This window comes from Phacochoerus africanus, chromosome 1, assembly GCF_016906955.1.
Source record: "Phacochoerus africanus isolate WHEZ1 chromosome 1, ROS_Pafr_v1, whole genome shotgun sequence".
Taxonomy (NCBI): Eukaryota; Metazoa; Chordata; class Mammalia; order Artiodactyla; family Suidae; genus Phacochoerus; species Phacochoerus africanus.
In genome coordinates this window covers 259,936,649-259,960,570 of record NC_062544.1, presented here as the reverse complement: position 1 = coordinate 259,960,570, position 23,922 = coordinate 259,936,649, and the positions used below count along the sequence as shown (strand labels likewise).

The window sequence follows — 23,922 nt, the reverse complement described above, 5'->3', positions numbered from 1 at the left end:
GGATTATATCCAGAGGTTGGAATGAACAAAAAGTAAATGGAGGAGAGAGATCTAGTTTCCGTATCTTGTTTGCATCTGATGCTGAAGCAGAGACATGAATTGCTGATGGTAATGGAGTCCCTCTTATGAAGGCAGCAGTGTTATATAGAGATGGTTTGAGGGAGAGAAATGACAAGTTCCCCACTTGTGCATGTGTACTGTTTTTGAATATCTCCTAAATTTAAGGTGGAAGGTCATAATTGGGTACCAGCATAGAACTGGGAGATAGGGAGTTACAGTTTATTTGGGAGGAAATGAATTTATATTAGTCCATCTTTTCTTTATTCTCTTGAGACCTGGTGTTTTCCCAGGGTCTTATTGAACATGGAAAACAGAGTGCTGAGGTTTTTGGTGGTGAACTGAAGAACTCTTTCATGAGATTTCTGATAACTTGATGTAAATAACCATGAAAGAATGCTTTCTTTAAGCACATTATCTTTCGAGTCAAGGGTGGGGGAAAATTGGGACCAATGAGATGTCTGAAATCTTATCAGAGTTTCTTTGCAAACTGTAATATAGATGCCCCTCTGGGTTGTTTTTTTTTTTTTTTGTCGTTGTTGTTCCTTGAAGTTTAATGTTCAATTTGATGAATATTGAATATTTAGGATTCTAAAAGTAAGAATTTATTTAGAATAAATAAACTTTTGTTTTGCTCCAGGTATGAAGAGTAATTTTGATTTTTCATAGTAAATATAGGTATTGAGATGAGTAGGAAGATAGACTAATTGTCGTCACTGTGTGTGTTATATTGCATACTGTGCATTATGGACCTTAGAATTCAAATTCTACATTACCTTGCAAATATTACAAATAAAGAATTACAAAACTCATGGTATTTTAGGATTTCAGTACACCTGAAACAGGTAGTTTTTCTTAAATTCATGAAACATTGAGAACAAGAACGAGGAAAAAAATGCCTGTGATACATTTTACCATTATATGAGGATTTTGTGAAAATTAATACATTGAACCATGCTACGGATAACATTTAGCCTAGAACTCTAGAAGTATTGTAATGAGAAGCAAAGCTGAGGAATTTAGAAGACTGGTAGCTCAGAATGTAGAAAAAATTACTCTGGAGCTATGAAAAAAAAAAAATGACTCCACTCTATTTAATAGTACTAAGTTTTTTTTTTTTATGGTCACATCAGATTTTAAGATAGTTATTGAAGACAATGTATGGATAATTACCTGTTAAATTATAATTTATATGTTTTTTGGTCAAAATAAATTCAAGAACTCCAGGATGTCTGAGAAGGTGCTTATCACGTCCCTCCATCCGTCTGTCTGTCCATCCATCCATCCAACCAGCCATCCTCTCCCACTCTCCCTCTCCACCTTCCATCTTCCCTCCCACCCTCCATCCTTCTTTCCTTCCTCTTATATAAATGGGGCTGGTGTTAAAAAATAAAAAAAAGCATTTTGTTAAGAACTTGGAAATGGACTTGTTTCCCGGGCAGGGTTCATAGATAGTTGTGTTTGAAATTCAAAGCTTGCATGGGTCACGCACCTCAGAAAATTTTTTAACTTGGTAAAACCTTAGAGAGTAAAAACTCTAAATTAAAACCCATCCTGCCTCTTTACCTTGGTGTCATTTAGCAAAAATATCCTTAAGGATGGAAGGAAAAGACCCTTATTTGCTTTAAATTCCAGGTCTCTGTGTGACTAAGCCTAGAGTTTCAAGAAATATTAAACTAGAAGCCTGCTGGGAATTTGAGTCATCAGCTTAAGACACCACTCGGACCAGGACTGCTGCCTGATTGACCTGAAGTTGTGTTTATGTAGAGCTTTGGTGGAGAGGAGTCTCTCACCCTTGAACTTCTAATTAACAAAGTCATTTTTCAGTCATCTCTTAAATAACAGGGCTGCTCCTTGTTTTCAGATTTATACTTGGCTAATGGATCGAGGATAGCTCAGGAACTAAGGAGTTTGCAACTTGTTTTTTTTTTGTTTTTTTTTTCCGCAGCTACTTTGATCATTTTACTTTTACACCACTTGACCGGGTATGTGAGGGTAAAAGTAAGGTGCTTGGCTTTAAATAAGAGAAAAGCTAAGTCACCCAAGTCACTTAGTGGCTAAGCTAGCTCCTCCTTGTAGTTGTGTGCTTTCACTTGTTGAATTTGCCTATATTGTACATACCATGTGAACACATTAACTGTATTACTGTGTTTAAAAAGGTAATTTTGTATTGTGATGGTAAGAGGAAATTGTTTATATGCAGTCTTAGAATAAGAGTAGTATTTTAATTGTGGTGATTTAATGACATAACGTGGATAAGAAAGCCTGACATGTAACAGGACACAAAGTTTAGAAGTTAAAATAAAAAAGAGACTTCTGTTTTGAAGACTCTGTCTAGAAATTGAGAAGTGTTTAAGGGATAAGTGGTTTTGGCAAAGCACACTTTTTAAGAAGTTTTTTTGATTCCTGCATTTATGAATTTGTAGTAATCTACAGTAGAGTACAACAGATTTATACCCTGAAAAAGAAACAAATCAAAGGGAGGAAGGAGGCCAGAAGAAGGGCGAGAACCTAAAGAAAATGAATTTGAAAACACGTGAAACACTCCCAAATGGGATGTAAGAAAGACCCTCAAAATGGAATTAATCACAGTTGCAGTTTTTCCTCTAAAGGGAATATTTGTACAGTGGGTCATGTAGGCTCAGGTTTGATTTTTGCAAAGCATAGTTTTAAAGAAGTGTTCCTGTTTTATTATTTTCCAGCTTAGGTTCTTCTACTAAATCAATGTATGGTACCGGTGAAAATCCTTTTGTCTCCCTGGGCAACATCTGTAGAACAAGAAGGTTAGATTGCATGTCTGAATTCTGCAATTCTGATTATACATCAATATATGCTGTTGTTGCCAGTAAATAAAGATTTTAAGGTTGTAGTTGGGAGAAGAGTAGAGTTGATTGGGTCAAAACTTGATATATAAAACACTTATCTAGTTACTTGTCTTTCTGCCTTTTACTTTTTCACTGGGGAGAGGAATAGAGAAAGGGAGAAGATTTGGGGGGCACCTGCTCCTGCTCATGCCAGGCCCAGTGCTGGCTGCTTTACAGTCCCCCTGCGGCAGGTAGGTATCTTTTTCTCTATTTTACAGAGAAATTTTAAAGAGCCCTATTCTAAGAGATACCTGAGTAACTTGCCTGAGGTCACACAGCTAATTTCATCGATAATAATTTGCTTGTCCATGAGAATATGCCATCTTTGGAGAGAAAACCAGTCTCCATCTGATTTTTAGAAAGCCATACAAAAAAAACTAAAAAACAAAAAAAATCCCTGATAGCTGCAGGACTCAGGCAGTAGCCACCCAGTCTGGCTTCTGGAAGACCAGTCAGCCTGGTAAGATGCACTGTTTCCAGGAGATGTTCCTGCAGCCTTTGCTCTTGGTTCTCAGCTGATGTCCTGCTCCCTGTGCTTGCAGGAGGGGATGGGGTCACTCAGGGCAGTGTGTGGGCTCCTAGCTCCTGTAAGGTGGACCACAGAATTACCACAGTGTCCTTTGAGGCGGAGAAAGCCACTGTGTTCCTTGATATGATTTATTAAAATAGCTTGTCATGGTCTTAATTCATGTATTCCTAAGGCTCATTATGTTTGTCCACTTCAAGAAGCAGCTGTAGCAAATTCAGAGCCATAGTTTTTCCTGTTGAAAAGTTAAACTCTTGACTTTCACTTCTTAACACGATTTTTATTTTTATTGTGTTCTGTTCATCCCCAGTAATTTTAAAGACTATGCGATGCTAGTCATCTAGTCTCCCTAATACGAAGAGGACATTGACAGTGTATTTATGAATTGACTAGAAGGAGGCAGGAATCCAGAGATGGAGGGTATTTGGCTTCATTTTGGGAATAGACCATGGTCAGGAGAGAAATTTTAGACTTAGGGAGGTTTGTGGCATGTCATGTATTTTTAAGTACATATCAGGCATGTTCTTTTATTGTTGGAGCCGTGAGAAATGGAGTTATAAACCTCTCCACCTCTTTTTACTTGCCTCATTTAAAATTTATGGAATTTTGAACCCAAAAGAATCAAGCCAAGTGGTTCCCTCTCCACTAGAAGGTAGTCACGTTGAAACTGTATTGGAGACACAAGGATGAGTAATAAAGCTCATATACATAATATTTTCTAGCATGCTTTGGATTTTAAGTTGCCAAGGAAATGTTGGATAAACAAAAGGGCCTGTATAAAAGCTGCAAAGAAATGTTTTACTGTGATCTTTTATTAAGATGATACAGGGTTATCTGGCCAAATAAGAGAGAACCAGTGTAAGTGGACAGTCTGGGGAAGAAACTCTTTCTGGAGTTCACTTACGGATTTATATTATTTCCCTAATCCATCTACGCCTTTTTAAAACAATTGAAATAGACTGTGCGCAAAGCCAGGGATTGAAGATGGAAGTTTTTTATTCACCGCCTGGTTTTTTCCCAGTATCTGGAGGTTCCATGTTATTGAGGCAAGCCTCAAAGCGATGCATTGTTCACTCTGTTAGTAAAACATTACTCTTATCTATCCCGATAATCCTCGATTGACCCGAATCAGTGTTTTCATCTGGGTTTTTTGTTTGTTTGTTTGTTTGTTTTTAATTTCTTTTGCTTGGGCTTTTACAAATTGAGGTAATTTCATAGAATCCTGAGATTTTCAGGTGGGAAGGGAGTTTGATAGAAGCTGTGGAATTTCTGGGTTTAAGTGCACTTGTCCCGAGGTCCCTGTTCTACTTCCTCATTTTCAAACAAGGTGCCTATAGAGACACCTTGCTGAATAGAACAGCGCATTGGATAGGTGATTGGCGTGGACTGCTAATCAGTGATAAGTACTACTATCTAACACGTATATACTTTTTCTTTTTCTCTGGATTCTCCTCCTCTGTTTTTTTGTTTGTTTGTTTCCTTTTTTCTCGTCCCCCCTTTTTTCCCTAATTTCCCTTTTTTTTTTTTTTTTAATTGCTAGGGGTATCATGTGCTGCAATAGAGTAAATGATTACTCTTTTCCCAACATCTTTGGCATTGTTGTTAATTTAAAATTTCCAAAATATTTCTTGTCCACATTTTACAGAGGAGGACGCTGACCACCTAAGAACTTGAACCAGTAGGTCACAGCTGGGTAAACCCAGTGTGAGCCATTAAGTCTTGATTTCTTTCACACTTGTTTGTGCTAAGGCAGTCTCAGAAAGAGGAGCTTTTGTACTAGGTGTTAATGGGTGGTTGTTAACCTTTGGTGATGGGCTCAGCAGAGTACCTAGGTCTTAGCCAACCTCATGGAAGGATCTGTGGTAATTAGAAGGTCTGGGTCTTGAGAAGTGGCGTGAGCAGGGCCAGCTATGTCACCCTTGTCTTTTGTAGCCTGTTTTCTTCTCATGCTATTAAAATATGGTCTTCAGAACAGTCTTATGATTCAGTTGATATTCTCGAACTTGGAACTAGGGTGAGAGTTTAAAAAGAAAAGCTTTACAGAGCTTTACAGAGCAGATGCACATCTGTTCATGCAGCACTTTGTTTCTACATGTTATGTACACTTGAAGCCTATATAAAACTCAGGAGGAGAACTACTATTTGTAGATTAACAGAGTCAGGTAGCTTTAGTTGACTAGTATGATCAGAACACTCACAGGCCAGCCCTACGACTACCCGAGAGTAATAGTGTAAAACCATCAGTGGACGTGGTTAGATCTGTTGGTTCAACTGGAAACATCATACAGAGGTTATGGACCCCATTTCTGTTTTCAGCTGTGAAAAGGTACCAGCTCAGACAAGACGGCACTGTGTAAGACCCGTGGTGCTCAGTGCCCTGCACCAAGCACATCCATGTCCACCCCTCTAGAAAGACAGCAAGAGAAAAGAAACCTAATAGTAGCCATTGATGTGGGCCACAGACCCACCGAGCGGCCACACTTCTGACCTCGGTGAAGCAAATTGGAAAGGAATATTCTCACTCATGGGGCAGTGGGCAAGAGAGTGTAGATGTGCATTACTGCCTCCAAGCCTCTAACAAGAGCAGATGTGTCTCTCAGTTCTTTGTATCCCTGATTGTAACAAGTCACACTTGTTTAATGTCTGTCCTCCTCAGTGGACTGTAAGTGCCGTGAATAGGAGCATATTCGTGAGTGTACTGTCAGTATTATAGGTGCCTGGCACCTAGGAGGCCATCCTGAGTATTGGTAAAATCTGGCTGTTTGGTGGTTAGGAATGTAGCCTTTGTGTATTTAAACCTGGCAGCTGCTAATTATTCTGAATAACTTATGCATAATAGCTGCTGTTGTACACTTTTTCTTTAGTCTCTTTAAATTAGAACTTCTAAAAGGAGTAATCTTTCTGCCTTAAAATTTATCATCATCTTTCCAGGCATATTAATTATGAAGGAATAAGTGAAACTAACTGTTGGTGACATTATAATTACTTGGCACTTGAAATTGTTTTGTAATGCTAAGTTTCTTCAAAAATACACAGTTTACAATACATTAGAAAACATGTACAGCAAAATCTTTGGGGGCAACATTTAATTATTTTTATTTATTTATTTATTTCATCTTTTGTCTTTTTAGGGCCAAACTTATGGCACATGGAGGTTCCCAGGTTATGGGTTGAATCTGAGCTACAGCTGCTGGCCTACACCACAGCCACAGCAATTCGGGGTCCGAGCCGTGTCTGTGACCTACACCACAGCTCACGGCAATGCCAGAACCTTAACCCACTGAGCGAGGCCAGGGATCGAACCCGCGTCCTCATGGATACTAGTCGGGGGTTTGTTAACAACTGAGCCACGATGGGAACTCTGCATTTAGTTATTTTTAAAGAAATGAAACAGAATATTTTTACAGCCTTATGGACAGTTTCCTTAGCTTCCCTTGCAGTAGTCATAAGGTTCCACCGGGTCGACGACGCATTTAATTAATTGCATTGAATTTGACTGCTTGGGACACTGGAGGCATCTTAGAATCTCATGTCCAGTATTAATTTTGGTGTTCAGTAATCTTAAAAGTTAGAAGGCATCAAAAATGACTTGATGGTTCAAAACCTAGTAAATTATAAGACTTTAGTTTTGTGCTATTTTTTAAAAATTAGAATTTGTTCTTCACTAGAGGTGAATTTTCTGACTGTTAGAGAATTATTATTTTCAACTGGATTAACAATGCTAAGGCAGAAAAGAATACTATTTTAAAATGGAGCACATAAATTTCTAGACTAGCAGTAAATATGCAAGTGCTTCAAGAAAATGTGTAGATTATTTGGGTATACATATAAAGCATTGAGATATAACTAATGCTCTTAAAGTAACTTTAACATAGTTTCTTGCTTGTGAAGACAAATGTTTTTACTAAACTTTGTGCATACTTGGAAGTGGATGTCTTTTGTAAACAGAAAAAAATAATCTCTCATGGCTCACATATATTTCTATTCACAAGCTTATAAATCATAGTAAAAGAAGATATGCAGGATAATGGGCTATTGTCCAAAGGGAGAGTAGAAACATTAGCACATTTACTATTAATGTGATAGATTCTACTTTGTATTTTCACATTTGCTGATTCTGAGTATCTGAACTGCTCTCTCTTTTCGTTGTTACTGTCAGTCAGTATGTTATAAAGTGCTTGGGTTCTCTGCATTAGTGTAAATTGCCCACTTTTGAATTCTGCAGTGTCTGAGACCCAAACTTAGTTTCTATCTTTATGAACCAACTCTTGTAACTAAGGTGCGATGTCTCATTTAAATTAACTTTAATACCCTTTACAGTAAAAAAGGTGCATGAGACTCTGAATCATTATTTTTCTGCTGGTTGTTCCTGCTACCAGTGTTTGTTTTCCCTTTGCCTGCTCATCCATCCTTGTGTGTATTCCTTCTGATGATGCCAAGAGATGCTTTCCTTTGAAGGTACTATTCTAATACCATAAGCACATTCCCTTTGAGTTTTCTACTCTTGTACACATTCTATTTTTTACCCCTTAAAAAAATAGTAAGTTCTGTTACTAGAGTTATTTATCATTTTCCCACAATTTGAGTGATCTTTCTTTTGAAAATCACTCTGTGTTCCACTTACTGGCATATTATGCTAACCTATAAGGTTCCAGGTTGCTAAAGGCAAAAAATGACAGGATTGTTTAATACTGAAAATAGACAAAAGCAGGCCTTTGGGCAGTCAACAAAAAAGATTAAAATCTGACCTTAAATCTTCCAAAAATCTAAAATTAATCTGTGTTTCCTCACATGAGTCATTGGTAGAAATCCAAGTTTTGTTTGATGTTATTGATCTTTGTTTTCATGTGTCACCGTGGGAGTGGTCAGTTTTTCTAGTTGTATGAAATAAGTGGAAAGAGGAATATTAGCACACATTATTGTATATACCACAACTAAAATACCCCTGTGATGATAGCATGTTAGTTTAGACTATGTTTGATTTTATTTTATGGTGAATTTTAAACTTTTTTGTTTTTATTTTGGGAGATTCTGGTAACTGTGAACAGCAATCCATGTATATCTAGGTGTAAAAAGATATTTGTAAAGATAGCCAGCTTTTTCTATTGCGGATGAGTAGCAAGTTGTAGTTGCTTTCTGTAACTTAAGTCACTTGCTCTGCTGAATACCTAAACAAAATATCAATAAAGAAAAAAAAATGTGTACCTGTTGCCTTGTGAGCGTTACAGAATTTAGCTCTTCTCAATACATTCCTTTAAAAAGAAGAAGTAGTGAGTGGATGGCAAGTTTTGGTGTAGGGAGGAAAGGAAAATTTACCTCGAAATTCTGTTGACGTCCTCATTCATTTTGCTTTAGGCCTGTTTGTGTAATATGTTTTCGTGGGTGGTGACAGTAATAATGTGGTGAAAATATTAGTCGCCTTAATACACTGCCAGGTGGTTTGACTATTAATCAGAGACACCATGAAGAATAAAGGATCAGAGCCAGAGATTGGGTTCGTTTCAGTGAGATTGGGCTGCAGCTATGAAATGGGTGTGTCATTTAATATTTTCTGGCCTCAGTTTGTAAAATAAGAGGGGTGGACCCGAATGATTATTTGGCTTCTTCTTGACTCTATCGTAATCAGTATCACTTCAAAAGTCAGGTTTTCCTGTTGGAGTTCCAGGGTGCATAGAACTAAGGGCTGTGAGGCTGTCCCTTATGATTTTTTGAGCTTGGCATTTAATATTTTATGGCAAAGTTTTTAGTTTAACATAATTGAACTTGTACTAGATAGGGTTAATAGGCTAGAACAAAAGGTCAAAGCATAAGGCATTAGGCTTAATTAAGGGAGAGCAGGAGTGGCAGGAGTGTGTGACAGTTAAATGGGTTTCCCACAGACTAATGTCGGTTACAGTGCAACCATGCCTCAACTTAAGTGGGTTATTTTGTGCAAAGGGCAGCAGTGATTAGCAGTTTGACATGCCAGACACTTCTGGCCAATCCCATCTGTTTTAGAGGTTAAAAAAGCACACCTTTATGAGCTGATGGATTGATTTGTGTGCCCGTCTGGTAAAGATTAGAAGTCCAAGGCCAGTGCAGTAAATGTCAGTTATAGAATATTGTACTTTCTTCGTTGGCTCATTGTTTTAACCGTCAACTGTTTTATAATGGGGGATAACTGCTGTTTATGGAGTTGAAGGCAAGATGGGTGGGGGAACAGGTGAGAGAGGAAGAGAAATATTTCCTAGAAGGAATTGTCAATTAACATATGCTGTAGCCAGTGTTTCCAATGGAGATATGGCCTCCTAGATACACTTCATCTTGTGCAGTGTTTTTGGTCTATTCCTTATACTTGAGTCAAGTTCTTTTCTGGGTTAAGGAGCATCCTGTCCGTCTAGGATTTAACTTTGCATTCAGAATGGATACATTTCTTTAGGCACCTCTTTTTCAGACAAGATGAATCTTTTACCTCCATGCTATACCATACCATATTAAGTGTAATATTTTGATCATTGGCCTCCCTGGGGAAGGAAGGGGAAAGGAAAAGAGAAGATGGAAAGAGGAGGGCGCGCGCGCGCGCGTGCGCACACACACACATACACGCATACCTGCTACGTGGGTAGTGTTTACTGAGCTCACCTGAGATTGCTGCATGCTGTTCAAATGCACGTGTCAGAACCCAGGCTTGGACTTTTTTCTTCAACTTTGAGACCTGTAAGAATGATGCCATTAATATACTTCATTTTCAGTTCCAGGTTGTAAGTAGTTCATATAAAGATACAAAGGCTAGATTGTGGTTTTAAAAATTGCTTTTAACATATTCTAATATCCAAGGAAAGGGGAGTCCTAATTTTATGTATATGAAATAGAACTTTAGGTATTGTGATCATGATTAATGAGCTTTAGGGACATAAAGCTGTACTCAGTCTTTTGGATGGACAGAGGGAAGTATTTGAGAAATAGCAGAAAGTTATCCTATTTATCAGAAAATTATCATGAGCCCGAGGTTTGAAATCAAATAAAAATGTGGCCAAGAACACTGGAAGCAATATTAGAAGACGCTGATGGGCTCAATCCTTTTGTCCTTATCAAACTATGTGAACCATAAATTGCTTATTATACAATCATGCATATTATCTATATCATGTTAAACCCTGGATTGCTGCTTATAGAAAGAATTAAAATATCTAAAGAAAATAGGGTCACTGAGAGTTATGTGTGGATCATAAAAGTGCTAGTACTTTTTAAAATATATGTATGCATTTATTTTACTACTAAGCTATTCCACAACAAATTGGCCTAACTTATAGAGAGAAATTGAGATGTCTTTTTTCTCATTTAAAAAGGACAAAGTGACATCAAGGTATTGGGATTTATTTAGGAATATAGTATTTAAATAAATGTTTTTCATCCTTATATTCTTTGTGGAGTAGCATCAATTGAAATGATTTGGATCTAATACGGATTTACATGCAATACTCCTGCCCTTCTGTGTAGGGAGAGAAGGTGAAGAAGACCAAATTTTATATCATTACTTTTCATTCACTAAATCATATTTAACTTGCCAAAGTTTGGTTTGAGCAGTATCAAAGTGCTTTGGTAGCAAATTAAATATGAGAGATTTATCTCATTTAATGGACAGAAACTTCTTAAATGAAGCTCCTGGTGATGTTGTATTAAACCTAGAACAGATATGTGAGGCTCTACATTCATACGAATGTTACAAACATTTTTAAAGGTCCCTAGATCCTATTCTTTTAGTTTCCTTCTCTTCAGCAAGTTCAAAGACTAGTTATATCTAGTTTGTATTGGAATATTACTGAAGGGAAATATCTTGTAGGACTAACTTGTTCTTGTGTTAGGATACAATCTGAAGTTTTGAAGAATACACATGGTCCCTTATAATTTATGGTAGTCAATTTCTGTCAATCAGTTGTATTCCTTTACTTTTATTAATGTGGTATTATTGACTCTGAGACATGTCAAAATCTCTCCTCTAAGCAAATCAGTTGAATAAATGTTTAGGTTATGAAAACTGAAAGCAGAAGCACTTAATATACTTAGCATCCTGTGTGGCAATGCTTGTCCTAAAAATTGTTACAGCTTTATAATCTGAATTTTAGTTGTTATAAATTTTTGTGAGACAATGGAAAAAATAATAGCCCTTATTTCATGTTTTGATTTTAAATGCAGTTAAAGCATAGATTGTCCTTTGCCTCTATTCAGGGAGATTGGTTTTAGTAAGAAAACCGTAATATATGATGGATTTATCAAATATATATTCTTATGACATTTTATATGTATATTTATAAAATCATTGTGTATATGTGTGATATATTAGATATCAGATAGAGATGTTATGGATGGCTGCACCTGTTGATTGCATGAAGCATTTGGTGTCTCCTAATGAGGGAGGGGGACGGTCTACCCCGGTGTCTGAGTACACCATTCCTCCTTGGTGAATTGCATACATTTTACTTTTTTGTATTCTGTGACCTTGCAGTCAGTGACTTCAGCCCAGAATAGTTTCAAAGTCATGTAAATGAATGCAATTAAGGTATTGCTTATCATCTTACATAGTTCAGATGGAACTTTATTGGATAGAGAGGTTTGTTTACTTTATGAGGAAGGTCAAAATAAGGTTAAATTTTATTATATAAAATGATTTGGTAATGTTTTTATTTAGCTGCTGAAAAATGGTGTCCTAGTAGGAAATGATAATGCTTTTCTTTTTCTCTCTCTCTCTTTTTAATCACTAGGTGGTATCTTCAGGGTTTTTCATTTGTTTTCTGTTTTAAGGTGATGCCTACTGTCTACTAATACAATTTTAGGAACATTCTGCCGTTAGTTGTGGTTCTAAGTATCTTTCATTTACACATATAGGTGGCATTCTCTGCTGCTGCTGGAGGGTAGCTCAGGAGCTGCTGATGCATGTGTGTAAAGGATTTGCCCAGTCACCATGCCAACTGAGGCGGGACCTCAGACAGCAGGACTAGAGTCCCCAATTCACCTGGGCAGAAAAGAGATCTGCCACCCAGCCCAGCTGACTGTCTCTAGGGGTTAAGGGAGTGTTGACATAGATAGTAGGAGAGTCTTGCTAATGAAGAACTGAGAGAGAAAAGGTGGGGGGTATGGAGAAAGACTGAGAATTGAGTGTGTGATGTATGAGACATGAAGTTAAAAGAAAGGCAAGTATTCTTCATTGTGGTTGGCTTATGGCCAACCTTCTTTCCTTTATTTGTATTTCTTTTTTTTTTTTTTTTTACTTTAGAATGATATTAGTTGATAAAGTCTCACATGAGCAGACATTCACTCAGCATCAGCTCTATGCCTTGCACCATACTAGGTACTGGGGGATTCAGAGATGAATGAAAGGCTCTCAGTTGCACAGAGAGTAATGGTAAGCAGGATACAAAGAAAGTGACCCAGAGGCAGAGTGGTTGAAGAGCCTACTTCCCTAGGATGTTAAGGGAACATCTCCCGCAGACATTTATAATCTATGTATGGGTTTTAAGGAGACTGAAGGGTATCAGGTAAAATGAAGTGATAATGAAGAATACTTTATTTTGGGAGTTTAAGTTTAGATGGATGGGTTTATTTGAAGGCTAAGCTATTATCCTTGAGAACTGATCATAGTCTGTGGGATGGGGGAATTGAGAATTCTAGAGATGTAACCCAGACATAAACACAGTGGAATGCTGCTGTGGTGAAATCTCGGAGTTTGTACTATACCTTCCTTATCAGCAGCTAGTTGCACTGTCCACTGGCCTATTGATCAGTATACAGTTTCCTCAGCCACCACAGTATTAAAGTGTGGGCATGTCTCTTGCTGGCCAAAAAACATTTCACCCACTCTTTTGTTCTTGAAGGTATAAACTTTCCTGCATGTTGATGTCATTCTATATCTAGGATGGTTCTATTAACATTTTTTGTTTCTAATGAGCTGGGGAAAAAATGAGGTATTTCAACTCTTATGTTAACTGTCAAGTGATTCTAACACTTTTTCTCCCAAGATCCTTGATCAGAATTCCTCTTGGTTATTGACATTAACTTTTCACACATTTAAGAACTGGTGATAGAGTCTTTATTCAGTGTAAAGACAGGTAGTGTGCTTTAGTATAAATAATTTTCTAAACCATATTTATATCAGATGTGGTCAACAGCTATGCCCAAGGAAAACATATATAATTAAGAATTTTTTTTCAAATATTTTATTTTAGTTGTAGTTAAGATTTCATTGTAAAACATGCTATTGAAATTCTTTAAGATGCACTTGAAGTAACACTTATTTCTGTTAATTTTCAGAGAGTGTTTGGATTGTGAGCGATTTAAGGACTCAGTTCTCAGGACCCATTATTTTAACATTTGGGAGAAACACATCCAGAAGGTATTGTATTTTGTCTCATTGCTCCACTTTTAAAAAATAAAGTTAAGCCTTTTCAGTTGTAGGAAAGAAAGAATATTATGCCATTTTTAATTGTTTATTTTTCTTAAGTTTCAGAGATTGATAAACTAGTTGTTTGGCATTTGTAACAGAGAAGAGGTACATATTTTAGTGTTGGTAAATTCTGAATTTTGTATGGGAAAAAGAAATTTGGTTTAGACTGAACCAGTTTTGTCTTTATTAAACATCTGAGGTATTTACATTTTACCATTTCAGTATATGATTTTAAAGAATGTTGTAATTTGAAAATGAGTTATAAAAAATTTCTGTTAATCTAAGACCATGTGAAATATACATTAAACATTCAGGCAGTCTTAAAGTTCTTCCTGCCCATGGCAGTTCTGCCTCCCATTGTAGGAGCCAGCTGCCTTCTGTGTTTCCATCGGTCTCTCATCAGGGTCCGTGGACACATTTAACCGGGTCACCTGACTCTGCTTCTGAACATCACCTGCTGAGTTCCCCCTGCATTATCACATCTGTCTAGACTGATGCAGCATAACAGTTCATCTGCTTGTAGACCCTGCGTCTCAGCACATGTGATCTCTTACCAGGAAGGAAGGATATTAGGATCATCATTTGTGAGACTTACCTGCTTTGTGTTTTTGTTCTTTACAACCCCAAGACCCCATGAGGATATACCAGCCTATTTGGCTGAAGTCAGTGGTGAACACAGTCCTTTCAGCCAAATCTACCCTTTCCTTCTTGGTGTCCGCTTTTATACCTTCCCTCAGTCTCGTGTTTGTCTTTTTTAAAAACTTGCCAGCTGTCTTGCTTGGAAAAGAAACAGATAAAGGAAGGATGCACAATGCATTTAATAATGTATTTACTAAAGTTGTAGTGAATAGGTCAACCTCTTTAAATACATGTTTCTGTATTAACTGGGTAGTCATGATCTTAAAATGGATTTTAAAACAAATGAGACTTATCATATAAGGAAGACTTTTGCTTTATTATTGGATGTTTGGATACGTCTTTGAATATCTAAAATCATGGATGTGGATGAGTAACACAAGTAGTACTTCTGCATTTCCGATGAATATTTATTGCTACTTTTATCTGTGTTCGTAGTAGTCTAGTGATTTAAAGTGAAATTATTCATTCTACAACATAAGTACTTGTGAAATTTTGTATCAATCTTTTTCTCAGTCTTTAGTAGAGAGCAGAGTTATTCAGTAGAAGTGTAAGGTGAGCTGCTCAAATTTTAAATCTTCTAGTAGGCGCATTTAAAAAAGAAAAGTAAAACGGGGAAGTTAATAAAATATTTTATTTATCTGAATATCTGCAAAATATTATTCCATTGCTTAATTGGTATAAAATTATGAGATATTTTACATTCTTTTCTCTCATACTAAGGTTTTGAAATTCAGCATGTATTTTCACTTTACAGTCCATCACAGTTCAGACTGCTCAGTTTTAAACTACTCGGTAGCCATGTGTGTATTAGCCAGCATAGTTATAAAGTTACACCTTGAGTTTTTTAAAGACAGTGCCTTAGTCAAATTCATATCTATTTAAAATTATCCTAAAAAAGTCGATGGAAAGATGCCATGCAGATGCTAATATAGTATGTTTCAGTAGGTCTCAAACAGGCTTTTTCTCCTTCAGTGTTGAAATAAATAGCATTTTTTGGTTTGGGTTGGACACCACATAAAGCAATTAGCCAGTATTTAGGGGGCATTTTGTATGAAAAGTACATTATCTTTAAACTGTAAAATCAGAATCTGTAACAGCAGATCCATGTCATCTATTGTAATCTAGGTTATATGCTAGATAGAATTTTAGTTGTTTTTTCTTTTTCTTTTTTTTTTTAAGCGTGGCTGGTTTAATTTTAATGTGATAAAGTGACATATGATGTAACTCCACTATCTTCTGAGTAAAATAGGGCAGTTAAAAAAAGATTGTATGTATACAAATAGATGTACCTATGACTTTCCATTAATTAGTATATTTAAAGGTTACCTAGATTTTGATGGTTAATGTTCTTTATGTATGTATTTGCCAAGTGAGATGAATCAAGAACTATAAGCTGTGTCACATGAACTTGGGTCAGATTTTGCTACCAGATTGGTTTGTTTTAAACTTTTTTGTGTTCAGAATTTGGAATATGGATAAGGTATGAAAATGGTCATGTCCGGAGGGTTGCCAGGAGGGGTAAAGCCTATTCAGCAAGACTGGCCATAATCACTTGTGTTTGCTCTTATTCTGGGTTCCTGATATAAGGTAGTAGTTTTATAGCCATCCTCACTGACACGTTTTAATAGTACTCCTTCCTCCCTTTTAAATGAATCAGCTCTACTCTTTGACACTCAGTTATAATAGCATATGTTATTAGCCATTGGAGAAAGAGAGAAATCATTCCTCTGCTTAAAAGCCTTCACCTCAGTTGCAGTAAAGCTAAAGTTCTTGCATCAGCTGATAAGGCCATGGCATTTTCTCCATGGTCTGTGCTGGTGACCACTCCACTCAAATTGGGAGCCTCCTCTCTCCTTCCTCCTTAGGTTGCTCTGATTTCTTTTTCCACAACACTTTCCACTTTTAAAATACTATGAATGTTTTTAAAATTAATTTTGTATTGATCGTTTTCTCGTTCCGAAATGAAAGCTCTCTGAGATCAAGAATCTTCTGTCGTGTTTGTCACTGATATGTTGGGAAGAACTTAGCATAATTCTGGGCATCAGCTGGTGTAACCACTGTGGAAAACTGTATGAAGTTTTCTCAAAAACTTAAAAATGAAACACCCTGTGAACTGGGAATTCTAGTTCTAGGTATATATATCCAAAGAAAGTGAAAATCAGGATCTTGAATAGCTATTTGCATTGTTCTGTTTTTTGCACCATTATTTACAGTAACCAAGGCTTGAAAGCAGCACAGCATGTCCAATAACATATGAATGGATAAAGAAAGTGTGGTATTTACATACATTGGAATAGTATTCAACCTTAAAAAAAGAAATTCTGTCATTTGTGACAATACAGATGAACCCCAAGAAGATTATCTAAAGTGAAATAAGCAAGATGCAGAATAACAAATGGAATCTAAGGGAATCAGACTCATAGAAGCTAAGAGTAGAACCATGGTTACCAAGAAGTGGGGGAGGGGGAGTCAGCTGTTGGTCAAAAGGTACAGACTTTCTCTTATTCACGATGAATAAATCCTAGAGATCTACTATATATCATAGTACCTGTAGTTAGCGATACCATATTTTATACTTAAAATTTTGCTAAGAGTCATGTTAAGTGTTCTTATCACACCAAAAATAAAAAGGCGGGTGGAAACTTGAACATGATGTATATGTTTATGGCATAGGTTATGGTGATGTTTTCCTGAGTGTATACTTACCTCCAAACACAGCAAGTTGTATACATTGAATATGTACAGCTTTTTGGCTATAAATCATATCTCAATGAAGTGGTTTAAGAAAATTCTGGACATCTAGAAGCTGCTCATAAGTAGTTATTGACTAAATATTTCTTGACTGTATGGAGAAGAAGATATAGTATTTTTTGCTCTTGAAAATCTGGCTTTATGGACTTTATGGGGCAGGAAATATTTAAAGGAAGAGAAAACAAAAATCTTCAGTTAGGAGTTCCCACTGTGGCTCAGTGGATTAAGGATCTGACATTGTCTCTGTGAGGATGGAGTTTGATCCCTTGCCTCACTGTGTGGGTTAAGGATCCGGCAGTGCTACAAGCTGTGGCATAGGCCTGCAGCTGCAGCTCTGAGTTGACCCCTAGCCTGGGAACTTCCATATGCTGTAGGTGCAGCTGTAAAAGAAAAAAGTCTTAAGTTAAATTTCTTTTCTTTTTTTTTTTTTTTGTCTTTTGTTGTTGTTGCTATTTCTTGGGCCGCTCCCGCGGCATATGGAGGTTCCCAGGCTAGGGGTCGAATCGGAGCCGTAGCCACCAGCCTACGCCAGAGCCACAGCAACACGGGATCCGAGCCACATCTGCAGCCTACACCACAGCTCACAGCAACGCCGGATCGTCAACCCACTGAGCAAGGGCAGGGACCGAACCCGCAACCTCATGGTTCCTAGTCGGATTCGTTAACCACTGCGCCACGACGGGAACTCCCTAAATTTCTAATAATACATTTTGGTGATTTGAATTAGTTGAAAGTTTATTCATCGAACATATATATACATATATATATATATATATATATATATATATATATATACACACCTATTAAAAGTAATATGTAGTTATGAGGTTTTTAAAAATAGGGTGTATTATTATGGTCAGGTAATTTATCTTTGGAGTACATATATATGTGTGTGTGTGTGTGTGTATTTTTCCATTTGGGTCGTAACATTTTGGTAATCAGTTTGAGAAGTATGTTTATAAGAGATACAATGTTTTTTTTATAAAATATAGAGACAGTCATTGTATTTTGGTATCTTAAAATCCGTATGAAATCAGGAAGACCTTGATCATTTTTAAGAAGTAGTTTCTATAAAAGTATAGGTTGTCTTTCCATTTTATACAGATATTTTCTAATTATAGTTTTTTGAAATTTTAGGTCACCTATGATAGTAATCAAAGACTTACAGTATTAAGAAATGATATATGATACACTGGAATTCATTCAAAGGAGAATAGGTAACTTCATGAGATGATTTAAGCAAAGTCTTTTCTGCAAGTCTATTTGCAAATTTTTGGCCTTATCTTATGCCTTTATACATTCAACACATGGTAGCAGGCAACCATATGCATGACTCTTTCTATAATCATTTTCATTAGAACAGGAGGAAGTATGAGATTTAGTTTCTTTCTTTTTCCACTGCCATCTTCCACATTCAAGCCTTAGTACTTCATGACTGTTAGGCAGTTACTATAGTATTTTTCTAATTGGTCTTTTACCTTTTAGTTTTTATTATCCAATATGTTCCACACACTACAGCACAATAAAACTTTCTGAGGAAAGAATCATTACCCTGAACACAAAGACCTTTGCCCACAAGAAAAAGGCCAAGTCCTATTTCCATCTGGTTCTTGCGTCATATTGCATTTGCCTCATCCTTGAGCAGTTAACTGCACGTTTCTTTTACTGCCAGTTTTCGCCATCTTCATCTCAGATGTGTTGTGATCTTCTTCTAGTTTTCTTTTACCAAAATGCCACCCATCCTGTGATTTGTATGGTCACCCTAAAGCAAGGGACATATGCCCTCTTCTACTCAATCTTAGTAGGTGATGAGTACCATTCACATAGTGTTATTTTATTGATCTTTTCAGCAGGATTGTAAACTTCTGAAGGGAAAGGATCATATCTTTTACAAAATTACACCTTATAAAGCACCCAGCCTGATGCCTCCCATTTGCAGAGTGATAAATTGAAATGCTGATGAAAAAACAACTCCAGGCTATATTTGAGAACTTGAAAAACAAAGGGTTTAAAGTTTCATCCTGTTTTATATTATGCAAGTTTTTTAAACTTATGTGCAATAGCTGTTGCTTGCGATTTGCGTGAAGGTGAAATGGTAGCGTGTGTGTCAGCAGTTTGTAGGTTCCAAGGTTTTGCACACATTTGTGATAGGACCCAGACTATATTTTGTTGAGTGTATAAGTTTCTTTGGTTTAACTTAATGTGAAATACATAGAATGTTGTTTTAGTGTTTCTTACCTGAATAATGGCAAGATTGGTTTAATGGTAGCTGAATGTTTATTCTCGTCTCTTTACTATTCATCTAAAACAAGAAAGAAAATACAGAGGCTTTTGGTGAAAGTCATGAATTACCTGTTGGAAATGTAGCAGTTTCGGAGGTGAATGAATTTGAAAGTTTTGATAACTTTTAAAATCGATCCTTAATTCCTCATGTTGAATTACATTGGAGTTAATTACATTTTTTGAAGGGCATCATTTCACAGATTTCCATTCATTTCTTAAAGGTGACCCCATCCCTGTCAATTCTGTTTCCTTGGAGTATTTAAAACTAAATAGCTTACCTGGCTAGTGCAGGTTTTAAACAGGACTGAATTTGAGATGACGAAGTTTTTTTATTTGATTAGGGTACAGTTCTAGGGCTAAGAACAGTGTTTGGGAATAGAACAAACTTCTGACTTTCAGAATTTTTTTTCTTTCTCCCTTCAAGAACAAAATCTGAGTGTCACGTATCCCTGAATGGTAGCTGTAAGTTAAAGAAAGAGATAGGTCGAGATTCAGGGAGAAATGAATTTCATAAGACCAGCGTCTTAAACCACGAATATTGTCATCATGTGTAAAATAGGCCCTGAACATAATGGGCCCATTATGGTCTTGTGTATTTAAATGCTCAGATGCTGGTGACACAAAGTGGTAGCAGAGACTGAATTTGTGAGGAGGAGGGAATGATTGTACTTTCTGGGTCTTCCTTACTCATAAGAATTTGGATAATACTCTTTTGGCAATTAAATAGGTTTGGGAAGTTAACCCAAATGTATTGGCCGCCCAGATGTATTTAGGCCATCAGTATAGAGAACCCTTACTTTGTTACCGAGGTTATAACATTTAGAAAATATTAAGTCTTTTTTTTTTTTTTTTGGTTAAATAATTCTTTGCTTTTATTATATTATAGACAAAAATTCTGAAAGAAAGTCTGTTTATTCTAATAGAAATGGATGTAACCTGACAGTGAATATTGTTCAAGTTACTTTGACAGGTGAATTGAAAATATGTGCGTGGAGCTTTGTGTTAATACTGAGTTCATGCTAATTTGCCATTTTCACAGTAACTTCAAGAAATAAGAAATGGGTAACATTTTCATTTTATTTAAGTACTCCCAGGAGTTTCTGTTAAGGGTAAAAAAAGTCATTACTGTATTTATTAGAAAGTCACATACAATTTAAATCTAGTCTGGTGACCACAGGATGCTATTATTTTAGCTTTCAAGCCTTCGGCAAAATTGTGTAACCTTTCTTCCTCTTGGTCATTAATGTGAAATGTGAATTATCATGCTTTTTTTCATCACCGGAATTGTCTGAAATGAATATACTGAACTGTTTAAAACATTCGTGTTGTTAGCATTTAGATTTTTTTTCTGGTAGGCTTATCACATGTTCACTAGTCATTAGCTTATAAGCTTGTATTTTCAAAGAAAACATTTATTAAGATGAGGATTCCTGCTTTCCCCTGAAAAAAGGCAGAAGTAGTTGTTTTATTAAAAAAAAAATTAACCCAAAAGGTATATTTCTCTTTCACTCCTTGTGCAGACACTTAAGAGTAGCCACAGTTACGGCCACAGTTCAATATATGATGAGGGAAATGCTGGTCTTAGAATCGTAAGATTTATATTTGAGCCACAGCTCTCCATGTAGACTGTTAGCAAATTGCTTAATGTAAGCCTCAGTTTCCTGATCTGTAAAATGAGGATACGACCTACGTCACAGAACTATTCCAGAAAATAAAAGAGAGAGTAAAATTCGTTGTCACCAAGTGTGACATTTTAGAAAGATAACATGTTATTGACAATAGTGTTATTTCTCTATTTTTCAAAAGTTTAAAATAAATTTTGGAATGACCACTGTTTACTCAACAGCATGCCCTCTAAATTAGGACCTTTTCTTCCACACACTTCACATTTTTCTTTCTTTGTTTCTTCTCTACTTTAGGAGTTTTCATAAACTCTGGTCTATACTTTTGAACATCTTTCAAGTTTGAATTAGTTAACACCTGCTACCTACCGACCCCATTCTTTCTACTTCCTCTAACCCTGCCTTCCACCTACGTAGTTGCTTGTCTTTGGTAGGTGATTAAATCAGCCTTCATTTGATTTTTTTCCAAAGATCTAGATTAGTACAGGGTTAGAAACAGCAGCTTCTGAATGCATCTGAACTGTAAGCAAGGTGCATAGACCCAGTAATAACTTTAGTTAAACCCCATGTGGACTTGCTTTTTCTTTCCTTGTATAGCAATTACAGGTTTTAAAAAGTGATTTCTGCTCACATAACAAAAACAGTTTTTTAGTATAAAAGTGTGAGTTTGTGGAGTGACACACTACATATGTAAATACTTTAAAATGCATGCCCTTAACTACTCTTTGAATTTTTATAGATTTGTAGTTTTGCTGACTGTAAGAAAATAAAAGGCCTAGTGCCAGTTCTTACTGGGTCAAGATTTATTTTAAAGTATCAACAATTCCTCAGCTTTTTGATAAAAAGCCATACAGATTTTCCTGCAGAAGGGTTTAATGGGCATTATTCCAGGAAGGAAAATTCAGGATGCTTATGACAAAAGCAATGCACAGTTGACTCTTGAACAAGATGGAAGTTGGGGCACCAACCCCCAGCCTCTTGCATTTGAAAATTTGCATATTACTTTTGACTTCCTCAGAACTTAACTAATAGCCTACAGTTGACCAGAAGCCTTACTGTTAAAACAGTCGATTAACACGTTGTGTAAGTTATATGTATTATGTACTATATTCTTATAGTAAGGGAAGCTAGGGAAAAGAAAATGCTATTAAGAAAATTATAAGGAAGCAAAAATGCACTGTACTGTACTATCTTCATCCATATGATAAGTTTACATCATCCATTTACATTATTAATGTCTGTCAGTACATACATCAGTATTCTCATATATGAGGTAAAACACTGTGGGTATTATATGCATTATTAACATTAGATATCAAATGTGAAAAGAGAGTGTGAAAAATTCATACTTATTTACTAGTATAACAGTTCATGCATTGATAACAAAGATGCAGCAGTGTGATTGCCTTATGGTAGCCAAGTGTGATCAATATGATTGCTTCACGGTAGCCCAACCTATACACTAAGGAATAAATCATTATAAAATCTTTATGGCATATAGTATTACACTCATGTTTGTGGACAGGTGTATAATTCTTTGAAACCTTATAAAACAGGAAGACAACTAACACAGTATTAATTTCATGTTAAATATCGCTCACCTTATGCCACAGTTGCTTTAAAAACTTGCATTCCAGAGTTCTTGTGTGGTGCGGTGGGTTAGGAATCTGGCATTGTCACTGTAGTGGCTTGGGTCTCTGCTGAGGTGCAGGTTTGAACCCTGGCCTGGAAACTTCCACATGACACAAGGCAGCCAAAAAATTAAATAAATAGATAAAAATTAAAATGTACATGCCACGTTGAGAGTCATTAAAGTATAGAAATATATTTAAGGCTTTTAAAAAATCTTTAGGAAACCGTGTTCAAATCAGTGTTTCCACGTAAGTGGGATTGAATTTAACGGGATTGAGACACTGTGGTGTGGTGGTTTTGAACAAGTGCGAATCCTAACGCTGCCACTTACTAGTGACTCGATGTTGGGCTAACAGTCTTGCCTCCTAAGGCTCAGCATTCCCATCTGTAAAATGGGGATGGTTTTATAGGGTTGTTCTGAGAATTAAAGGAATTAAACTGTGGAAAGTACAGTGCAGTTCCTGGCACAGGGTTTGTAGTAATTTTTAGTTCTTTTTTTTGGTTTATAGATAACTTTTACACATGGCCTTGAGTATTTGTGGGAAATATAGTTTTGAATTTTTTTCATGTAGTGATTAATGGTGGAATTTGGGGAGGAAATGCTTTTTTCTCCTCATTTGTATAATGTATGTCTAATTGACATACATTAAAATACTGAAATACTCAGAATCTCTTGTAGTAAAAGTAACATCTAATTTATATTTTGTAAAAATAGATGTTTACATTGCACCTGCCTGATGTATGCCCCCCCTCAAAGAACTTCTAACCTCCCCACTGCCACCAAGATGATGGTATTAAGAGGTGGAGCCTCTAGGAGATAATTAGATCATGAAGGAGGAACCCTTGTGAATGGATTTAATGCTTTTATAAAAAGGCCCAAGAAAAATTCCTTTTCCCTTCTGCCATGTAAGTTATAGTGAAAAGATGGCTGTCTGTGAACCAGGTAGCAGGCCCTCCTCAGACAGTCTGCCCTCACTTTGATCTTGGGCTTCCCAGCCTCCAAAACTATAATAAATTTCTATCGCTTTTAATCCACCTAGCCCATGGTATTCTGTTATGGCAGGCTGAATGGCTTAAGACAACACTCATTTTCCTGATCTTCCCAGGGCTTTGTACTTTTAATCCAGT

General features: G+C 36.4%; 1 protein-coding gene across 2 annotated transcripts in view; it reads left to right on the top strand.

The window, feature by feature from the left end:
- Nucleotides 1-23,922, top strand: part of LOC125135032 (circumsporozoite protein-like) — a 42,655-nt gene that overhangs the window by 5,228 nt on the left and 13,505 nt on the right. For both annotated transcript variants that reach the window (XM_047794649.1, XM_047794658.1), the window contains exon 2: nucleotides 13,735-13,816. In XM_047794649.1, coding sequence (XP_047650605.1) covers nucleotides 13,735-13,816 — 82 coding nt within the window. The remainder of the gene's footprint in view (nucleotides 1-13,734; nucleotides 13,817-23,922) is intronic.